At 43.5% G+C, this 22,420-nt stretch overlaps 1 protein-coding gene across 4 annotated transcripts in view; it reads right to left on the bottom strand.

Annotated features, from left to right (window-relative positions):
* The window catches only part of DPYD (dihydropyrimidine dehydrogenase), a 1,875,594-nt gene that overhangs the window by 936,444 nt on the left and 916,730 nt on the right, over window positions 1-22,420 (bottom strand). For 3 of the 4 annotated variants that reach the window (XM_068239758.1, XM_068239759.1, XM_068239760.1), the window contains exon 11: window positions 11,436-11,646. In XM_068239758.1, the coding sequence (XP_068095859.1) occupies window positions 11,436-11,646 (211 nt within the window). Of the gene's footprint in view, window positions 1-11,435; window positions 11,647-13,196; window positions 13,418-22,420 lie in introns of those variants that run through there. The other variant, XM_068239761.1, reaches the window with a different exon arrangement.

Raw genomic sequence — 22,420 nt, forward strand, 5'->3', positions numbered from 1 at the left:
TTTGCCGAGAGATAGTAGTAGGGTAAAAAATCAAGACATTGCAAAAGGAGGAGTTCAAAAATATATAATAGATGACAAAATGATTGATACTGCGTGAATCATTCATGTTGTTTTAGACTCTGTCAGCCTGCAGGTCAGCATCTTTACTGCTGGCAGGAATGGGAAAAAAAAACAGCCCAACTGGCTGTGTCTATAACACATGCACTAAAAATGTGACTGGGCCCCATTCACACTTGCGTTTCTTGACAAACGGACCGGATGGCTGGACCGGATCCGGACCGGAACCGTATGGTTCAGATCCGGATTCGGTCCACATCTGCTCTGTTTGCACGCGTATTCCGTCCGGTATGAATAGGGCTGCGATGCGGATTCCGTCTTTTTAAAGAGATAACACACTATATAAATTCCAGGGGTCTGAGAGGTCAGCAGAAGTGCTGGGGTCATTGTTGGAGAGAGCTTGATGTGTGCAGATCATCCTTGTATACAGAGACTGCAGTTTGGACCATGGATCCAGTGGTTTTGTACACCTTTTATCTGGGAATACTCTCCTTTTTGGTGTTTACATACTACTATGTGGGGAGAAGGCTTGCTCCTCGAAGGAGATGGTGGGTGAATCCTCTACTAGTCAGGAGGCAGAGGAAGGGAGAGTTCCAGACCCTCTACCGGGACCTGAGACAACACCCAGAGAAGTTCTACAGCTATACCCGGATGTCCATACCCCTGTAAGTATCCAGACCTAAACACACCATCCCTAAACACCCCACAACACCGCACCCCTGTATACCTAACAACCCACCCTCACCCCCACACCCCAGTATACCTAGCTAAACACACCAGCCCCACCCTCCACAAAACACACAAACCCCTAAACACACCTCCCCCATCCTCCACCCAACACCTTGTCCCACAGCAAACTTTACAGCTTCTTCCTTTCCATCTCCTGTCAGCTTTGATACCCTCTTGGAGATGGTAAAGGATGATCTACGGAAGAAGGATACCACGTTCAGGAGAGCAGTCACACCACAAGAACAACTACTGATCACGCTGAGGTATGTAAAAACCAATTTTTTTTTATTTGAAAAAAAACTTTCCAACATGGAAACATTCTTCCAACGTGGAAGACAAAATATAAATAACATTTGTATGACATTTGCACTCTTGTGACCCAGGTATAGTGTCTTTGGGGAACACCAGGCCCTAATGTAAGTAATTTAACCACTTGCACGCGGTCCTCTGAACCTTGGATGAAAGAGACAGGGCATGAAAAGGCTTGGCTCTTCCAAGTCCAGGTCTCCTTCGTCCAAGGTTCCAAGGGTCAAGTGCAAGGGTGAGGAACAACAACAACAAACGACGGAGGTGCAGGTCCTAAAAACTTGTGCAGAGGTGCAGGACCTAACTTGTGCAGAGGTGCAGGACCTAACTTGTGCAGAGGTGCAGGACCTAACTTGTGCAGAGGTGCAGGACATAGCTGCCCTAAAGGCACTCTTGTGACCCAGGTATAGTGTCTTTGGGGGGACACCAGGCCCTAAATGTAAGTACTTTAAAAACCTAACCACTTGCACATGGTCCTCTGAACCTTGGATGAAGGAGAGAGGGCCGGAAAAGGCTTGCCTCTTCCCTGTCCAGGTCTCCTTCGTCCAAGGTTCCAAGGGTCACGTGCAAGGGTGAGGAACAACTAGACAGTGAGGAACAAGAACAACAAACGGCAGAGGTGCAGGGCATAGCTTGTGCAGAGGTGCAGGGCATAGCTGCCCTAAAGGTACTCTTGTGACCCAGGTATAGTGTCTTTGGGGGACACCAGGCCCTAAATGTAAGTACTTTAAAAACCTAACCACTTGCACACGGTCCTCTGAACCTTGGATGAAGGAGACAGGGCCGGAAAAGGCTTGCCTCTTCCCTGTCCAGGTCTCCTTCGTCCAAGGTTCCAAGGTTCACTTGCAAGGGTGAGGAACAACTAGAGAATGCAGAACAACAACAAACGGCAGAGGTGCAGGGCATAGCTTGTGCAGAGGTGCAGGGCATAGCTGCCTGAAAGGCACTCTTGTGACCCAGGTATAGTGTCTTTGGGGGACACCAGGCCCTAAATTTAAGTACTTTAAAAACCTAACCACTTGCACGCGGTCCTCTGAATATTGGATGAAGGAGACAGGGCCGGAAAAGGCTTGCCTCTTCCCTGTCCAGGTCTCCTTCATCCAAGGTTCCAAGGGTCACGTGCAAGGATGAGGAACAACTAGAGAGTGAGTAACAAGAACAACAAACGGCAGAGGTGCAGGGCATAGCTTGTGCAGAGGTGCAGGGCATAGCTGCCCAAGGTGTCTTTCGGGGACACCAGGCCCTAAGTTTAAAGCACTTTAAAAACCTAGGTACTTGGACATGGTCATCGGAACCCCTTTGAACCTTGGTTGATTGAGACGGGCAGGGAAAAGTTTTGGCAAAAGCCCTGTGCTGGTCTCCTTGCTCCAAAGTCCAGAGGGATTCAGAGGACCATGTCCAGGAACAAGAGGAAATTTGGTTAAATGTTAGGGTCTACAGCACTTGTTGGGAACATGGGAGGTGCTGCCTGGAACTCGGGACTGTCTTGGGTGCGGGTCGTGGCGGTGCTGGACCCTGACAGCAGCGGTGTGTATTGACTGCCTCTGAAGCCAGTGTACGACTGAGATGAAGATTGCCAGGGGGGCACCAATGCAGGTTAAGAATGTCTAAATGTTGGCGGTAGGATCAATGGTGTCTCCGTGTATTGTTTTATAGCATCGAGCATACTTGAATGGCATGCCATCATGTTGTTGCTTGGCACCTTTTCTAAGAACGGCAGGAGAGACATGACTGTGTGGAATGCCGGGTGTGCCTGCAGTTTCAAGAGTTCACTACTTTGCTGATGCATCTGCTGCATCATCTGCTGCAGCTGTGCCAGCACTTGTTGATGTTCCACACGCGCTTGGTGATGTTCCGCACCCAGCTGGTCAAACTGTGCCCGGTGCACCTCGTGCATCAATTTTATTTCTACCCGGTAGTGTTCATGCACCGATTGTAGCTCACTTTGAAGTGAATCGATGTGTCTCTTATACTGTTTGATTAAATGTCCCCTGTCCCCATCCTGCAGCTGCCTGGTGATTAGTGCCTCGTGGCTCTGTAGAATGCTGAGAAGTCCTGAGACAGCACCGGACATCTCGGCTTCGGTCTCCCTTCTGGTTGGAGGCTGGACAGGGGCCAATCGAAGCCTCAGTGGGGGGGTAGCTTCATCACCCCGGCCTCTGCCTTGCGTAGGGGTTGCCCTGCGTGGCGGTTGTGCCCGAATGTCCTCTGCCGTTTGTTGTTCTTCTTCTTCTTGGGTCGTAGGAGCTTGAGGAGCTTCATGACTAGGAGCTGGGGCACTAGCTCCTGCCACCTCATCTTCCATGTCTTCCCCCAACTCCGGGTCAGTCGGGTCCACATCTTCCACATAACTTAATGACTGCTGCCTCCTCCTCCTTCTCTCTGGGACAAATGTGACATCCCTCGTCTCATCATCATAGTCCTCGCTGGTGTACTGTGCCTCTGCCTCCTCTTGTTCCTCAAAATTGTCTTGAGTCCTGTCGATGATAAAAATGATATATTGGTTTGCCAAACAACAAGACATTCAATGTGGCCTAAATGTACAGAGCTTTGACATACATTTATCAAACACCTTATCAAACGACATTAGGTAAATTAGCAAACGGTTGAGAAAGTGTTCGATAAATGTTTGATAAAGCCCTGTGAATTGAGGCCTGTTTTGTCAATACATAATCAAAGTCATGGTAGTTGTCTGTCAACGTCATATACAATGCCTTTTCAGTTCATGGTCACAATAGTGATACTTACTCTCTCGGTTCCACGCTTGCATTTAGGAACGTCAATTGTTGGGAGAATTGGTAATCTTTTTTCTTGGAAAGCCCCACTGCCACTTCTTTCTTCCTCGGCTTTGCGCCGCAGAAACTTGACATAGGCTGCCCGAATACTGCGCTTGTACTTTTCACCTGCAAAGACATAAAAAATTGATTTTGATTATTTCTCTTGTAGGTACAGCTCAACTGGACAAACTTATGCATCGCTACATGTCACTTTTCGGATTGGGAGGAGCACGGTTTCAGGCATCGTTGTGAGGACCTCAAGGATCATTTGGCGAACACTGAGGTCCACATATATGCCAGTGCCAAACACCCAGAAATGGCAGGAGATCGCCCAGCGCTTCTGGACCCAGTGCAAGTTTCCAAATTGTGTTAGCGCACTGGACGGCAAACACATTCGGATTCAGAAACCCGTGGGGAGTGGCAGCCATTATTTTAATTATAAAAAATACTTTAGCATTGTGCTAATGGCAGTGGCCGATGCGGACTACAACTTTGTCTATGTGGATTTGGGGTCGTATGGAAGTTCCAATGACTCTGGAATCTTCCAGCGTACAGCCCTTTGCCAGCGGATGGAGCAAGGCAGACTGCATCTCCCTGGTGACAGACCCTGGCCTGGGACAAGGGCACCGGCCTACCCCTATGTGCTTGTGGGGGACGAGGCCTTCGCCTTGTCCAACCATGTGATGCGGCCGTACCCAGACAGGGGCCTTGATGCCAGGCAGCTACACTTCAACGCTCGTTTTAGCCGAGCTCGGAGAATGGTGGAATGCACATTTGGGATCCTGGTGTCAAAGTTGAGGGTGTTCCACACGCCGATGCTGTTGAAGCCGGCCAACGCAGTCGACGTGGTGAAGGCAGCGTGCATCCTCCACAACTTTGTGCGCCAGGTGGAAAATGACACTCCGGAACCCCCAAATGTGCTTCCACTACTACCGTTGAGAAGGTATGCCACCAGGCCAAGGGCAGTGTCCCTCCGCAACAGGGACCTACTGAAAAACTATTTCTATACCCTGCCAGGATGACCCTGAATACTGTTTTGTTTTTACTGTAGTTTGTTAGTTTTTACCATTTGTTAAAATTTGTTACTTTTTAACAGTTTTTACTTTAATATTTTAAAATTTTTTAAAATGTGCAATAAAAATGTGGTTAACATTTTTCATTGGTCCATCTGCATGTTGTTTGTGCTCAGAGCATGCGTGTCTAGGCCACAGGATTGCACTTGCGGCCCAGACACGCATGCTACAAGGGTTTGGCAGGGCCACAGTTGGCAGGGCAACAGGTGGGTAGGACACAGGTGGGTAGGCCATGGCACAGGTGGGTGGGACTCAGGTGGGTAGGCCACGGCACAGGTGGGTGGGACACAGGTGGGTAGGCCACGGAACAGGTGGGTGGGACACAGGCGGGTAGGCCGCTGCACAGGTGGGTGGGACACAAGTGGGTAGGACACAGGTGGGTGGGACACAGGTGGGTGGGACACAGGTGGGTAGGCCACTGCACAGGTGGGTGGGACACATGTGGGTAGGCAACGGCACAGGTGGGTGGGACACAGGTGGGTAGGCCACTGCACAGGTGGGTGGGACACAGGTGGGTAGGCCACGGCACAGGTGGGTGGGACACAAGTGGGTAGGACACAGGTGGGTGGTACACAGGTGGGTAGGCCACGGAACAGGTGGGTGGGACACAGGTGGGTAAGCCACTGCACAGGTGGGTGGGACACAGGTGGGTAGGCCACGGCACAGGTGGATGGGACACAAGTGGGTAGGACACAGGTGGATGGGACACAGGTGGGTAGGCCACGGAACAGGTGGGTGGGACACAGGTGGGTAGGCCACTGCACAGGTTGGTGGGACACAGGTGGGTAGGCCATGGCACAGGTGGGTGGGGCACAGGTGGGTAGGCAACAGCACATGTGGGTAGGCCACGGCACAGGTGGGTAGGCCACGGCACAGGTGGGTGGGCCACGGCACAGGTGGGTGGGACGCGGCACAGGTGGGTGGGACACGGCACAGGTAAGATATAGGTGGCAGGGCAAAAGGTGTGTGGGCAGCACGTGGGTGGGTGACACACATCTATAGCAAAAGTGGAATACATCACAATCAAACAAAACATATATGAAAAGCCACAAACCCCTAAAACAACACTTGTAGTCAACATACCCTTTGCCGTTTGCTGTTTGCGGTTCAGGTTTTCTAAACCCTCCACATACAATCTTGCTATATTCTGCCACAGCCTTCTGCAAAGCCTCACATTGCTGTGGTCTTTGCCCCCCTTGTCCCACAGGGCAGGTATCTGCTGCACCTGTAGAATCAGGTCCTCCGCTGTATAGGGTCTCAACTTCAACTCCGACATACTGCCAAACAGCTCCAGCAAAAAGTCACTGCTGCTCCCCTCCAGAAATGCTGGGCCCATGTGTCCACATCCAAAATGGCCGCCAGTACCATAGAGAACGCATAGGAAGTGGGGTAGAACGTCCTGTTTTTATAGCCAGTGTGTTCTGTGCTTTCCATTTCCCATTGGTTTCTATAAGCGCATGGTGCAGTCAGGCTCCGGTCCGGCTCCGGTCCGGGTGCATGGGCTGGATGATCCGGACCCAAAAAATGTTGGAAAGTGTCCGGAGTCCGGATCCGATCCGGCTCCATTCCGAACGGAACGGACGCGTGTGAACGTCCGCAAAGACTTTACATTGCTATGCAGAATGTACGCTCCGTTTGTACAGTATACGGTCCGGATCCGATAAGGCGAATCCGGACAGCGAACGCTAATGTGAACCGGGCCTAAAAGGTTTAGCTTGACAGTTGACAACAGCTGATATTTCCCACAGTGCAATGAGGTATACAGACAGGAAGCTGTCATAGCCATGACCATGATCACACTATGGAAGGGGTTTCACCTCAATATCAGCCACACAGATGTCCCTGATGATCGATTCAAGGAAAGGTAAAGATTTCTCATGAGAAAAGAGGGTATCATTTACTGATTGGGTGAGGGAGTTTAATGCTGAGTTAAAGTTTCTTACCTATAATGTATAGAGGTTTTGCCTATAAATTTAGAGCTGTGCTGCTTCTTCCTTTCCACAGGACCTAAGCTGTAATTATTAGTGTTTTTATTTGTTTGTTGGCAGAAAAAGGGGTGGGAGGAGAAAAAGCCTTCGGACATTTTTGAGATGCCAGATGGTTCTCAGCTGGCCATTTCTGCTGTGAATCTAGTGTGTGGGCCCCAGACCCATTGTGTTCCCGAAGGATTTTGTATGCTGCCTCATCTTGGCCAAGAGCAGGCTCAGCCCATTGTTCTCCTTACCCCTCCCACCACTACATAATACATAATGCTGTTGTTACGCCAACACCCTACATAGTAACAGAATGCATGTCTGTACAGCACTTAGCCCCAAACCTTTGCCCAATGTATTGAGTCCCACAAAAATCGTTTGAGCAATCAGAAATTCTGATCGGATTGGTTGTAAATAATATCCATTGATGGGCACAATTGATTACACATGATTATAAAAATATTGTCCGATTGGATTTTGGTCAAACCAAAATTTGGATTTTCTTGTTGGTTGTGATAGATAGGAAGCAAATATTGGTTCATTGATGGTGTAGTGAACGATTTTTCTTCCAATCAGAATTTCTGATCCCTCAAACGATTTTTTGCTAGAAATTGGACCATTAGTGGCCACTAACGATCCTATTTCTAGCAAAAAATAGTTTGAGTGATCAGAAATTCTGATCGGAAGTGAAATCTTTCACTACAACATCAACGAACCAATCTTTGCTTCCTATTTATCACAACCAACAAGAAAATCCAAATTTTGGTTTGACACAAATCCAACCGGACGACTGATTTTATAATCACATGTAATTGATTGTGCCCATCAATGGAGATTATTTACAACCAATTTGATCAGAATTTCTGATCGCTCAAACAATTTTCCGCTAGTAATTGGACCGTTAGTGGCCACTTACTGTATATACTCGCATATAAGCCTAATTTTTCAGCACAAAAAATGTTCTGAAAAGTTACCCCATCGGCTTATTTGCGAGCCATTGGAGCAGAATGGATGGTAGAGCAAGTTTTGTTACTGGCAGAGGAGCGCAAGGATCGTGCAATAGTAATTCTGCTCTTGCCAGCTGGCTCCTTGCTCTGCCTGTGCTGCAGGCCCTATTGTTACGCCAGTGGTTACAACTGATAGAAATTCTGGTATTAATCTGCAGTGTGTCTAATTTCTACTTCCATGGAAGCAGACATAGGATTAACATCCTGTGTTTACAAATTAGCAGCTCTGCCATGGCAGAAGAAATTCCTGAGCTGACACACCTGCAGAGATCAAATTACAGTGGTAATTAGTCACAGCTGAGGGGGGATTGGACAGGATAAACCCCCTAAATACATACAGGGTGCATTCCTCTCTGTTTTCCTTCTGTCCTGTGCAAGAGTTCAAGTCCACTTTAAGACAGGATGTGGCAGGCTTTTGTTTGTGAAAAATAGGTATCTGGCGTGTCCTCAGATCTCGTCAGGTAAGTAAAATTAGTAGTTTATAATAATCATGTTATTGACAAGGGGGATATTTTAGATCGGATTAACATATGTATAACAAATTATTCTTTAAAGTAAAACTCTAGAAATAATTTCAGCGTGGATTATGAAGATATATGCTCACTATATTTTTGAAGGTCTGATTGGTATAAAATACAGACAGAGCGCAGAAATGACTTTTATTAACCAAATTACCCTCAGAAGCTAGATAAAAAGCAACGATGAAACAATAGTATTTCTTTTTTGTACAGCAGGTCAGAAACAAGCTTTGTTCTTATGAACCAAACAAGCATAATATTTCTTTAGAAAACCTAGATGAAAAGCAATGCTATCAGAAATGAGGAATGATTGGTCAGAATTGATTGTTCTGTTCAAGTCACTGGTATACTAATTTTTGCAATCTTCTTACGAGAAATATAGAAAAAGCAATGCATTAATCTAAGTCATCTCCACCTAGTGTGCTGCTGAATTCAGTGCTCCTGGGTTTGACTTTAGGAAAACGTATTTCCCTGCTTAAACTTGCCACGGATAGCACAGTTAAACATTTGTAACAGACACAAATCTTTGCTTCATCACCATAGTCTGCCAAACTCTTTGTGAGGCCCTAAGTAAAATTAGTTCTAAGCTAGGCATATGCTACAAGGACCATGGCACACAATAAGAACACATTAGAGCACCTCTAGTCAATATTACAGTTGTAACATTGACTGTATATTGATCTAGAAAATCTGCTTTCTGTGTGGGCACTGATGTAAGAACAGGCACAAACAGTGCATGGAAGATGTTCCCATAGCTTTGTGTTGTGTCCAGCAGATAAAACTTATCAGTGAGTAGTGCTGGTGTTTCAAATTCAGGAGCCTACATTTGGAAACCTGAATTATGCTGAACACTGGACTTCAGCACCCAAGCTAATGGACAGCTAATGGACAGGGTGAAGGGGTTACAGTCCACATAGCATTTCCCTTGACTCCAATGCTTCCTCCTTCCAAGGAAGTAGCATCGGAGTCACATGAGATGCGGTGTAAGTGACATACCTGTGACCCTGTCCATTAGGTTGAATGGTGAAGCGAGGTGTGCAGTAAAGTTCAGGTTTCCAAACAAAGGATCTCAAATTGGAACACCAACACTAGCAGTAAGAGTGGTTCGACCAATACTCTTTCAATGTCTGTTGACAGCTGATGTAATATTGAGTGACGCATGGTAGCATTAATTGGATATTGAATGTTTACTTGACCCAAAACCCATCTTAAAATGAAGGGCAGATTTTAATATTTTTTAATAGATTAGACTTTACACTCAATAAAAAAAAATCAAATCTAATGAAAATCTCTTAAAAGTAAAAGCCTTCTCGATTGATGTACTATTATGCCATTGATAAAGCCTTAATTGGAAAAGGCTATGGTTTATCTGTTAGATCGGGAATGCTGGCTGCTTTGGATTTGCATTAGGCTCCAGTGTGGCAAATATCAGATTGGATCTCTGATTAGTTCAGATATGATATCAAGCAGTGCACACAGACAAGCAGGTAAACAATCAATATCAGGTAGAGAACAATCATTTACCTCAAGTAGCTTGATGCCTTGCCTGTAGATCTGTAGATACATTTTTTTAATTTTTTATTTTGGTTTTTCAAACAGTTGAACAAGCTCAAAATCTGTTTTTCATCTTTACTGCAGTTTATGTTCCCACTGCAGAGAATTGTATTCTCCTTCTGCATTATCTCTCTTGTGAGGAAGTAACTAAATCTCAGCAAAAGAGACAATGGGGCCAATGCACAACATTTCTCATAAATGACTTATTTGTCTCTTAATTAGTAAAAGTAACTTTCAGCTAATTTACAAGAAAAATAATCACTCAAAGTAAGTTATTCCTGATTGATTTCATTTCAATATTACCTTTATTACCCTAATTATATTGTTGTTGTTTTTTCTTTGCTCTTTAGGAGCTTAAAAATGTAACATACATAAGGTGAGAACGTATGAAAACAGGTGAAAAAGCTTTGTGAATCATGCCCCAATGTCTTTGGTAGAATGTAGGAACACAAGTTTTTTCTTTTGTTTCCTTCCTTGTGACATAATGAGCTACCATTCACTAGAACTAGGAATAAGTAAACACATTTTACAAATAGGTTGTCCCCTCAAAAATTCCAATTTACATAAGGTGAGATTTTTTTTATTTTTTTTTTTACAAACTTACAGCCTTTATTTGTTTGGAGGTGAAGTTGGCGATTTCCCATTTTATACCCTCCAGCATCCTCCTCCCTCAGTTTGGTTCCATGCGCACATATTTTCACGTGCCCAAAACAAAATCAGTTTATGTTTTTACATGTACATTCAAAGCATTCATCTACCCTTTTGGAATATTTGTGAGAATGTAGCATTTTTTCAAGAATTTTGCAAAAAATGTATTTTCACATTTTTACTGTTGCAAAAAAAGTGTAAAATATCTTATTTTTACACAATGTAATATCTTTTTTCATCCTTAATCACTGGTATCACAGGTAAAATAGATAACTTACCCTTGTTGCCACCTATGGCTGCTGCATTCTAAGTCACATTCCAGTTTTCATATACTTCCACGTGAAAGAGGAAGTATATGACAGCTGGAATGCAACATGTAGGGCAGAGCACAGAGGCAGGAACAAGGTTAACACCCCGCGCCATGGTGTAAATGTATGAAGATTCAGGTTCTGATTAGCAGAATTCAGAACGAGTTTGCATATTCTGAACACATCAACACTAAATTTAGGTGATGTTAAAATGTTTATATTTGAATATTCAGAATATGTAAACACTAAATATAAGTACAGTAAAAACACAGCATTATTTACATATCCATTTCAATAACTGGTTCAACTACCTGGATACGTTAGATACATTTCGTGAAGCACATCTTGAATATTTACTACAAATCAGACATGTATGCAAGACTTGCCACCACTCCTACTAATGTAATACTACTGATATACTGTAAATATGATGTATGGTCATGCTATAACTCATTATGGAAAATATCTCAATATAATAGTCATACCTGTAGGATCACTTAGTACAGACCCAAATGCACTAATGACCATGTCTGCCTTTATTTTGACTATCTGATCTTCATCTTCAATCCAGTTTCCATCCTCATCTTGTTCTGTACGCACAAACTCCATGCCGCTTACTTTCCCTGCTTTAATGATGACTTTGCGAGGTGACATAAAAGGAAGAAATTCACACTTTTCCTCTTTGGCCAGTTCCACCTGCAATAAATAAATTGTGAAATGCTGAATATTGCAGGTGACTACACAGTGCTTGCCGATGGGGAAGAATAAATTAAAAGCAAAGTCAACTATTTTGATGTTGGTGGTCATGACTCATGAGACCATGTTACACATTAAAAGTAAACAAATATGTACTGATATCACATATGGTATTTTATTATTGATGATATGGATGTGCACTGCAGTAAACCGCAACAAAGTCAATTCAGTATGCATGATAGTGTTTGTACTGTTTGTTAGATGCTAGGTTAGGTTTTCAAAATAGGTCTAATAAAGTAACTTAAAATTAGATATATCCAAATAGAAAAATAAAAATGTGGACCTGCGTGAAACAGGTAAAAACATTTTCTTAAACAGTCGAGTAGTGTTCCTCTAATTCTACAGCAGTACTGATAGAATCTTTTTATCTTAAATTTATTACTCGCTTCTGGACCATGGTAATTGAGATCTATGCCCTGTTTGGGACCTGTTATAACGGTCAGGGAGTAGATTTCAATTACCATGCCGCACGCTGCCACCAGTACCACCAACCGCACTGCTCTCCTGTTGCTGCAACCCACTCGCTCTGCTGTCGGTATGACTGCAGAGTTTCATGAGCTGGTCAGGAGCCAGTTTCATTTATATATTATGCCATCCACAACTTTGACAGGCTCCTGTCCAAATTCTATTTTCTCTCCTGGTAAGATCTAACCATCGTTTGTAAGTCAACAGTCTTGGCTTTTATTTGCAGCAGGTCTCAAGTCATTCCAATCCACTCCCTGAGTTATGAAGTACAAGGAATATCCATTCCTGCACCCGGTCATCCCAGAAGTGCCAACTGATTCCCTCTGTTTAAGAGTCAATGCTGCAGCTGTGCAGGCCTCATCCAACACCAGCGGCTAGTGAACGAAAAGGGCGCCGCCATAGACTCTAATGCATTTATCATTAATAAAGTGAAAAAAGGGTGCCTGATAAATATCGTTAACAACATTAGAACATAAAAGTTTTTGAAGTATGTTATCGTTTTAGAAGCTTTTAACGTTATAGTTTTCATCATATTATTTTGTTTGTATGTACAGATTTTACATTATCAAATATATTATGGTTTCTATGTGTAAAAGGGTGTTTCTGCAGGGTGAGTGGTTAGCGTTAGGCACCAGCAGAGGGGGTGGTTAGGGTTAGACAACACAGGGTGTTGGTTAGGGTTAGGCACCACCGGGGATTGGTTAGGGTAAAGCTCAACACACACCATACAATCTTGGTTGTACAGATTTACCAAATCTATGTAGTATAAGGGCCAACAGATTGAAAATACCTTGAATGATTGATTGGATAAGCTCTTATACTACATGAAAGTGGTAAGATTGAACAACCTAGATTGTATGGTGTGTGTTGAGCCTTAGGCACCATCGGAGGTGGTTAGGCACCACCAGAGGGTTTTTTTTAGGCACCACCTGGGGAGGGTTCTGTGTGAGAGTAGGGTTGGGTTAAGCTATTTTGTTAAATTACGTAAAGATTTTTTAACATAAATATATTTTCGTTATCAGCTCTTGTCTGTTTTAAAACGGTATTTATTGTTAAGCAATTTCAGTAACAATGTTTATTGTTATTGAGAATTTGTTATCCACCGGCGCCAATTAGTTATCCGTCCAAGGCCTTTTTTTCCTGGCGCCCTTTTTTTATGCACACGGAGGAAGTGGTTGGGCCGGAGCCGGAGGGGTTGCTTGTGGGTGCAATGATGCAATGGTGGCAGCAGGACCATCTCCAGGCTCTGAAATAAAGAAGTCAAGTCCTGTTGGTGTATGCATGAGATAAAGGCACAAGGAAATTTTGGCATATGGAGAAGCCAGAAACCTGTTCATTGGTTCTACATTGCTAATTGTTGTTATCAAGTAATATAACATTTATTTATCAATTTACAATAAGGTTGCAAATGGTAAATTTTAATAGGCTTGTTGTGAGGGCATAAAATATCAACAGGCCCAAGTAACATCATATTTTTGTTTTAATAGAAGGTAGAAAACGATACATTTCAATATTCTGATTGTGAGAACATAGGTTATTAACCGGCGCAAGTGACAGCAGGTTAAATATTTTTATCCAAATAGAAGTTTGGTTGAAAAAAATACATTTCAATATGCTGATTTGTAGAAACATAAAATAACAATGGGTGGCAAAAACCTTTTACGGGTGCCCAATTTTCTGCTCTGGTGCCTGATATTTGACATTAAAGTGAATGGTGACACCCAAATTGTCCATTTGCCTTAGGCGCCCAAATTTCCTGCTATCCCTGTTGGCTGCCACAGCGCCCTGAGCAGTCAAGGTGCACGGTACCTTACAGGTCGTTTTTTTGTTCTGCTGTTGTTCCTGAATCTAGAAATAGGGGAACTTCTTGTCAGAAAAGATCAGGCTCCTCAAAGGCGCTGTGCACAACATCAGCTAGCAGCACAGCCTCTGTACCGACTGAGGGCATCAGCTGGCACTTCTGGAACATTAGGGCACAGGAGTAGACAGAGCAGCCAGGTGCATTAGACCCCTCTCCTGCAACACAGTATAGCTCAAAAAGGGTGCATTAGGACAACTGGAGACAGACCCAGTGCTATTAAAAGCCAAAAGTTATGACTTTAAAACGATGGTTAGATCTCACCAGGAGAGCAACTAGAATTTGTACAGGAGGCTGTGTGAAGCTGTGGGTGGTGGTATAATATGTAAGTAAGTACCAATAACAATAATAATAACAATACAGTAAACCCCCCGTTATCCAGAACTCAGTTAACTAGAGGTCTCAAGCAACAAGAGAAAAAATCCTGGCCTTGCAGTATGCAAACATTTTATTTTTCACCTCTTTATCTCACTAATATTATAAATGCGAACGTTTGGATGTTTGGAGGTTTGTTACTCAATCACACAACAATGGCTGAACGGATTTGAGTGACATTTGGCGCACACATAGTACATTACCTGACATAACATATAGGCTAAGTTTTATCCCCATAACTAAAAAGTGAGCGGAGAGTCGGAGACAAATACGAATATTACTGGGAAAATGTAAACTGCAGCCATTCTTAAACTGTTAATTGTAGGGTTCTTAAACTTTGCATAGTCACTGGGTGACGGGGATTAAGATTCAGTAAAGTGGGTGGAGCCTACAAAACCAATCAAAGTTCACCTATTGGTTTTCAAGGGGAATATTTTATTGCTGCCATTCTTGCACTGTTAATGGCACAATCTCAAACCTGGTACAGCTGGTCATTGGGTGACCGGGGTTCAAATTCAGAAAAGGGGGTGGAGCCACAAACAGCCAATCAGATTTGTTTAATTTAAATGCAAATTATTGATGCCAAAGACTGTAAAGCTCACAAATTTGGTCATTGAGTAATTGTGTGCAGGGGTGCCGTGAGGCATAAAGCGAACCAAGCGGTCGCTTTGGGCCTCAAGATCATAGGGGCCTCGGCGGCTCAGTGATGTCGGCGTGACATCACTGTTTCCCAGCAGCCCCGCGGGGCTGGCAGAGCAGAGCAGGGCAGGGCTACGGGAAGATGGCTGCCGCCGAAGCCCTGCTCTGGAGACTATTTATATGCTTCCAGTACAGGGCTTCGGGTGGCCATCTTCCCGTACCCCTGATTCAATCAGCGTGGGAGATTGGAGGAGGGAGGGAGCTCCGTGGGAACTGCGCACCTGAGGAGCCGGCCAGGAGAGGAGACGGGGAGAGAAGACTTCTGCAAGTGCCACTGCCAGGTGAGTAAATCCTTTTCTTTTTGCAGCTCTGAAAATGTGCCCTAATTGTGTTTGATTTCTGCTGAACTGTTCCCTAATTGTGTTTGATTTCTGCTGAGAATGTGCCCTAATTGTGTTTGATATCTGCTCTCTGCTGAACTGTTCCCTAATTGTGTTTGATTTCTGCTGAACTGTGCCCTAATTGCGTTTGATTTCTGCTGAAAATGTGCCCTAATTGTATTTGATTTCTGCTGAAAATGTGCCCTAATTGTGTTTGATTTCTGCTGAACTGTTCCCTAATTGTGTTTGATTTCTGCTGAAAATGTGGCCCTAATTGCGTTTGATATCTGCTGAAAATGTGCCCTAATTGCGTTCGATTTCTGCTGAACTGTTCCCTAATTGTGTTTGATTTCTGCTGAAAATGTGGCCCTAATTGCGTTTGATATCTGCTGAAAATGTGCCCTAATTGCGTTCGATTTCTGCTGAACTGTTCCCTAATTGTGTTTGATTTCTGCTGAAAATGTGCCCTAATTGCGTTTGATTTCTGCTGAACTGTGCCCTAATTGTGTTTGATTTCTGCTGAACTGTGCCCTAATTGCATTTGATTTCTGCTGAAAATGTGCCCTAATTGCGTTTGATTTCTGCTGAAAATGTGCCCTAATTGCGTTTGATTTCTGCTGAAAATGTGCCCAAATTGCGTTTGATTTCTGCTGAAATGTGACCCAAATTGTGTTTCATTTCTGCTGAAAATGTGCTCTAATTGCGTTTGATTTCTGCTGAAAATGTGCCCAAATTGCGTTTGATTTCTGCTGAAAATGTGCCCTAATTGCATTTGATTTCTGCTGAAAATGTGCCCAAATTGCGTTTGATTTCTGCTGAAATGTGCCCAAATTGCGTTTCATTTCTGCTGAAAATGTGCCCTAATTGTGTTTGATTTCTGCTGAAAATGTGCCCAAATTGCATTGGATTTCTGCTGAAAATGTGCCCTAATTGCATTTGATTTCTGCTGAAAATGTGCCCAAATTGCGTTTGATTTCTGCTGAAAATGTGCCCTAATTGCATTTGATTTCTGCTGAAAATGTGCCCAAATTGCGTTTGATTTCTGCTGAAATGTGCCCAAATTGCGTTTGATTTCTGCTGAAAATGTGCCCTAATTGTGTTTGATTTCTGCTGAAAATGTGCCCAAATTGCGTTTGATTTCTGCTGAAATGTGGCCCAAATTCTGTTTGTTTTCTGTTGAAATGTTGCACAAATTGCGTTTGTTTTCTGCTGAAATGTTGCACAAATTGCGTTTTTATTTTCTGGTGTCTGGGGTAACTGTTGCTGCATTTATTATTTAATGGTCATAGTTGGCTATATTTGCTGTGCTACGGTTAAGCTCCGCCCATACAATGTCATGGCCAAATCCATCTGTGCGCGCCTCAATCACCCCCACATCCATTTTCCAAACAGCCCCGCCCCAATCCGCCCTCCAGCTCCACCCACATGTCATGGCCACGCCCACTTATGCGGGATAGCCACACCCATTTTTCGCAGCAGGATAGGGCCTCTTCCTACAGTCCGCTTGGGGCCACAAAAACCTTAGCTGCACCCCTGATTGTGTGTTAGGGTTAGAAAAAGTAGGCGCAGCCAACACCAGCCAAATACATACCCGGGCAATGCCGAGTCATCAGCGGGTGAAGACACATACAAATTTCACTGGGAAAAAGTAAACTGCAGCCATTCTTACACTGTGGTAGGGTTTTCAAACTTTGCACAGTTGGTCACTGGGTGACTGCGATTAATACTTAGAAAAGTGGAAGCAACCTACAAAAGTCAATCAAAATGTACCTATTGGTTTTCAAGGGAAATATTTCATTGTTGCCATTCTTGCACTGTTAATGGCACAAGCCTCAAACCTGGTACAGTTGGTAATTGAAAAGGGGGTAAAGCCACAAACAGCCAAACAGATTTATTGATGGCAAAGACCGCAAAGCTCACAAACTAGGTCATTGAGTAATTGAGTAATTGTGTGTTAGGGTTAGAAAAAGTGGGCAGAGCCAACACCAGCCAAATGCATACCTGGGCAACACCGGGCCATCAGCTAGTACAGTAATAAACCTCAGTTACATTAAGTTAAGTTTGTCTTTTGTCTTAATTTGTTTTTAATTACTGTATTTTAACATTAACACAGAGTTTACGGTAAGTATACAGTGTGGGGTATAGTACTGTTTTAGTTAGGCCAATTTTTAACATGGACTGTCAAGCAACCTGAAACTATACTTATCCGACATCAGCCAATCCCTGTTGGTGCCAGATAATGGAGATTTTACTGTATAATAATAACAATAATAATAACAATAATAAAACTTTGGTTTCTGGTCTTCTTCCTTGTAAGGAAAAAAAATGAACAGGTATCTGTAGTGCCTTTGGGACAGTAATCTCATGACAAACTATTTAAGTAAAAGGAGTTTTTGGAAAAAGCTTCACTATTGTGTTGGGCTGAGAAGTCAGTCTGTAAAAATTCTGAATTTCCTGCAGTTAGACAGAAACCTTGTGCAGATCTCTTCAGGGATCAGAGATGACAGATTTTCAAGCAATTTTCATTTATAATCACCAGCATTTTATTTTACCGTCGTATTCTGATAAATTAAAAGAGAATGTGAAGTTTAACATCTAGCAGACAAACACAATGTCTAAGTTTAAATTAGTCAGATCTAATTTGTTTAGGTCCGCTTCTCTTTTGACTTACATTTGTCAGAAATTATGTGCCATAAATTATTTCTTACAGTTCTGTGAACTTACAAACAAATCACCAGTGTAATATTGGTGGAAGGTTTGGACAGGATGACACTGCTTTCTCAATTGGATTATACACTGTTTATTTTGACTTGAGAGAAAAACAAAGAAAATAAGGATATAAATATGTCAAGCTTATACAAGTATTTTTTTTCTAATTTAATGCTCTTGAAATGGTCTTTTCATTTTGTATGTAGCCAGCTGTGTTTCCTAAACTGACTTTCATTTCTATGACAATTGTATTCTCTCTAAAGAATAGACTGTTTGGATCAGATGTGTCGAACACCATGTCCATTCCAATGTTGGAGTGGCAGAGAGTGTACTGGTTAAAAGCTCTGCCTTGACACAGGACACTTGGGTTCAAATCTGGGGGGTTCCTGTTTAGTAAGCCAGCACATATTCAGTAGGAGACCTTGGGCAAGACTCCCTAATACTGCTACTGTCTATAGAGTGCGCCCTAATGGTTGCAGCTCTGGCACTTTGAGCCCACCAGGAGAAGAGCGCTATATAAATGTTCTGTGTCTTGTCTTGTTTAGGATGGACTGAGAAATTGAGGAATGTGTTCTACTATAAGAATCACCCATTTCCTGGTTCAGTCCAATCAATTAATTTAAGCTGCTGTGCCAAAAATGTGTGAGGACCTCAGCCCTTGAGAAGCTTGACATCCTGAGCTAAGAGTTTCCAATCTTCTTGTATCTTCTCGTATGAGTCAATAGCTGCACATAGTGGGTAGTTTTTTTATTTCTATTTGACACCTTGACTAATCCAATGGTTGGCAGCAGGCTAGAACACTCTTATTTTCCAGCTTGATAGGAACATGATGGAATAGCTGTGTTCTGCATGCACCCAAAAACAAAGATAACAACTGAAATATTGTTTGCCATTACAATTTGTTAAAGTGTAACCCCCCCCGCCCACCCCCCAGACCACTGTTTGCACCCAATCACCCCCTAATCACCCAATCACTCCCCGTCACTATCTGTCAATGCTATTTTTTATGCCCTAAACTGCCCCCTGCTCCCTCCTGATCACCCCCCACCCCTCAGATTCTCCCCAGACCCCCCCTCCTGTGTACTGTATGCCTCTATCCCCCTTGTAATAACCCACTGTTCACCTGTCAATCACCTGTCAATCACCCATCAATCACCCACTTTCACTGCCACCCATCAATCAGCCTCTAACCTGCCCCTTGCGGGCAATCTGATCACCCACCCACACCATCAGATCGACCGCAGATCCGAAGTCAGATCACCTCCCAAGTGAATTGTTTACATCTGTTCTCTCCTCTAAACACCCACTAATTTCCCATCAATCACCCATAAATCACCCCCTATCACCACCTGTCACTGTTACCCATCAGATTAGACCCTATTCTGCCCCTTGCGGGCACCCAATCACCCGCCCACACGCTCAGCTTGCCCTCAGACCCCCCCCCCCCCTTATCAATTCACCAGTGCATTATTTACATCTGTTCTTCCCTGTAATAACCCACTGATCACCTGTCAATCACCTGTCAATCACCCATCAATCACCCCCTGTCACTGCCACCCATCAATCAGCCCCTAACCTGCCCCTTGCGGGCAATCTGATCACCCACCCACACCATCAGATCGCCCGCAGATCCGACATCAAATCACCTCCCAAGTGCATTGTTTACATCTGTTCTCTGCTCTAAACACCCACTAATTACCCATCAATCACCCATCAATCACCCCCTGTCACCACCTGTCACTGCTACCCATCAGATCAGACCCCTATCTGCCCCTAGGGCACCCATTCACCCACCCACACCCTCAGAACGCCCTCATACCCCAGCCCTGATCACCTCGCCAGTGCATTGCTTGCATCTATTCCCCCTTCTAATCACACCTTGAGACACCCATCAATCACCTCCTGTCACCACCTGTCACCCCCTAGCACACCTACCCATAAGATCAGGCCCTAATTTGCCCCGTGTGGGCTCCTGATCACTTGGCCAAACCCTCAGATCCCCCTCAGACCCCCTTCCGATCACCTCCCCAGCGCATTGATTTTATCTATTTTCCCCTCTAACCACCCCCTGAGACACCCATCAATCACCTCCTTTCACCCCCCTAGCACTCCTATCCATCAGATCAGGCCCAATACAACCTGTCATCTAAGAGGCCACCCTGCTTATGACTGGTTCCACAAAATTTGCCCCCTCATAGACCACCCGTCATCAAAATTTGCTGATGCTTATACCCCTGAACAGTCATTTTGAGACATTTGGTTTCCAGACTACTCACGGTTTTGGGCCCGTAAAAATGCCAGGGCAGTATAGGAACCCCACAAGTGACCCCATTTTAGAAAAAAGACACCCAAAGGTATTCTGTTAGGTGTATGACGAGTTCATAAAAGATTTTATTTTTTGTCAAAAGTTAGCGGAAATTGATTTTTATTGTTTTTTTCACAAAGTGTCATTTTTCACTAACTTGTGACAAAAAATAAAATCTTCTATGAACTCACCATACACCTAATGGAATACCTTGGGGTGTCTTCTTTCTAAAATGGGGTCACTTGTGGGGTTCCAATACTGCCCTGGCATTTTAGGGGCCCTAAACCGTGAGGAGTAGTCTAGAATTCAAATGCCTCAAAATGACCTGTGAATAGGACGTTAGGCCCCTTAGCGCACCTAGGTTGCAAAAAAGTGTCACACATGTGGTATCGCCATACTCAGAAGAAGTAGTATAATTTGTTTCCGGGTGTATTTTTATACATACCCATGCTGGGTGGGAGGAATCTCTGTGTAAATGGACAATTGTGTGTAAAAAAAATCAAAAAAATTGTCATTTACAGAGATATATTTCTCTCACCCAGCATGGGTATGTGTAAAAATACACCTCAAAACACATTATACTACTTCTCCTGAGTACGGTGGTACCACATGTGTGGCACTTTTTTGCACCCTAAGTGCGCTAAGTGGCCCAAAGTCCAATGAGTACCTTTAGGATTTCACAGGTCATTTTGCGACATTTGGTTTCAAGACTACTCCTCACTGTTTAGGGCCCCTAAAATGCCAGGGCAGTATAGGAACCCCACAAATGACCCCATTTAGAAAGAAGACACCCAAAGGTATTCCGTTAGGAGTATGGTGAGTTCATAGAAGATTTTATTTTTTGTCACAAGTTAGCGGAAAATGACACTTTGTGAAAAAAACTATTAAAATAAATTTCCGCTAACTTGTGACAAAAAAAAAAATCTTCTATGAACTCAGCATACTCTTAACGGAATACCTAGGGGTGTCTTCTTTCTAAAATGGGGTCATTTGTGGGGTTCCTATACTGTCCTGGCATTTTAGGGGCCCTAAAACGTGAGGAGTAGTCTTGAAACCAAATGTCGCAAAATGACCTGTGAAATCCTAAAGGTACTCATTGGACTTTGGGCCCCTTAGCGCACTTAGGGTACAAAAAAGTGCCACACATGTGGTATTGCCGTACTCAGGAGAAGTAGTATAATGTGTTTTGGGGTGTATTTTTACACATACCCATGCTGGGTGGGAGAAATATCTCTGTAAATGGACAATTGTGTGTAAAAAAAATAAAAACATTGTCATTGTCATGACAGGTGGTCAGAAAAGTCAGAGATGCTTCAAAATGGGAAAATTCACTTTTTGCACCATAGTTTGTAAACGCTATAACTTTTACCCAAATCAATAAATATACACTGAATTGATTTTTTTTTTATCAAAGACAAGTAGCAGAATAAATTTGGACAAAAATGTATACAGAAATTTTACTTTATTTGACAAATTTTATCACAGAAAGTTAAAAAAATCATTTTTTGGACAAAATTCATGTCTTTTTTGATGAATATAATGAAAACTAAAACTCGCAGCAATCAAATAGCACCAAAAGAAAGCTGTATTAGTGACAAGAAAAGGAGGTCAAATTCATTTAGGTGGTAGGTTGCATGACCGAGCAATAAACCGTGAAAGCTGCAGTGGTCTGAATGGAGAAAAAGGCTCTGGTCTTTAAGGGGCGAAAAGACTGGGAATGACGTTTTATAGAGAAGAACATTAACCACTTGAGGACCACAATTTCCCTGGCTCTTATTTGGTACATCTGCTGCACAAAGAATGCTGCAGGGCATGTTGGTTTTCATTTTTTTCTTGTTTACTTTCCTCTCATAACTGATGCAGCCTGATCGTCTGAAGCCTCTTTTCCTCTTGTTTTCCCCTCCCACACCTCTGTTCCTCTCTGATTGGCCAACATTTCTCATGCTGAGACCATGTACTTTCTACTGCATAGCTGCGTGGGAG

The sequence above is a fragment of the Hyperolius riggenbachi genome, chromosome 6 (genome assembly GCF_040937935.1).
Source record: "Hyperolius riggenbachi isolate aHypRig1 chromosome 6, aHypRig1.pri, whole genome shotgun sequence".
NCBI classification, from domain to species: Eukaryota; Metazoa; Chordata; class Amphibia; order Anura; family Hyperoliidae; genus Hyperolius; species Hyperolius riggenbachi.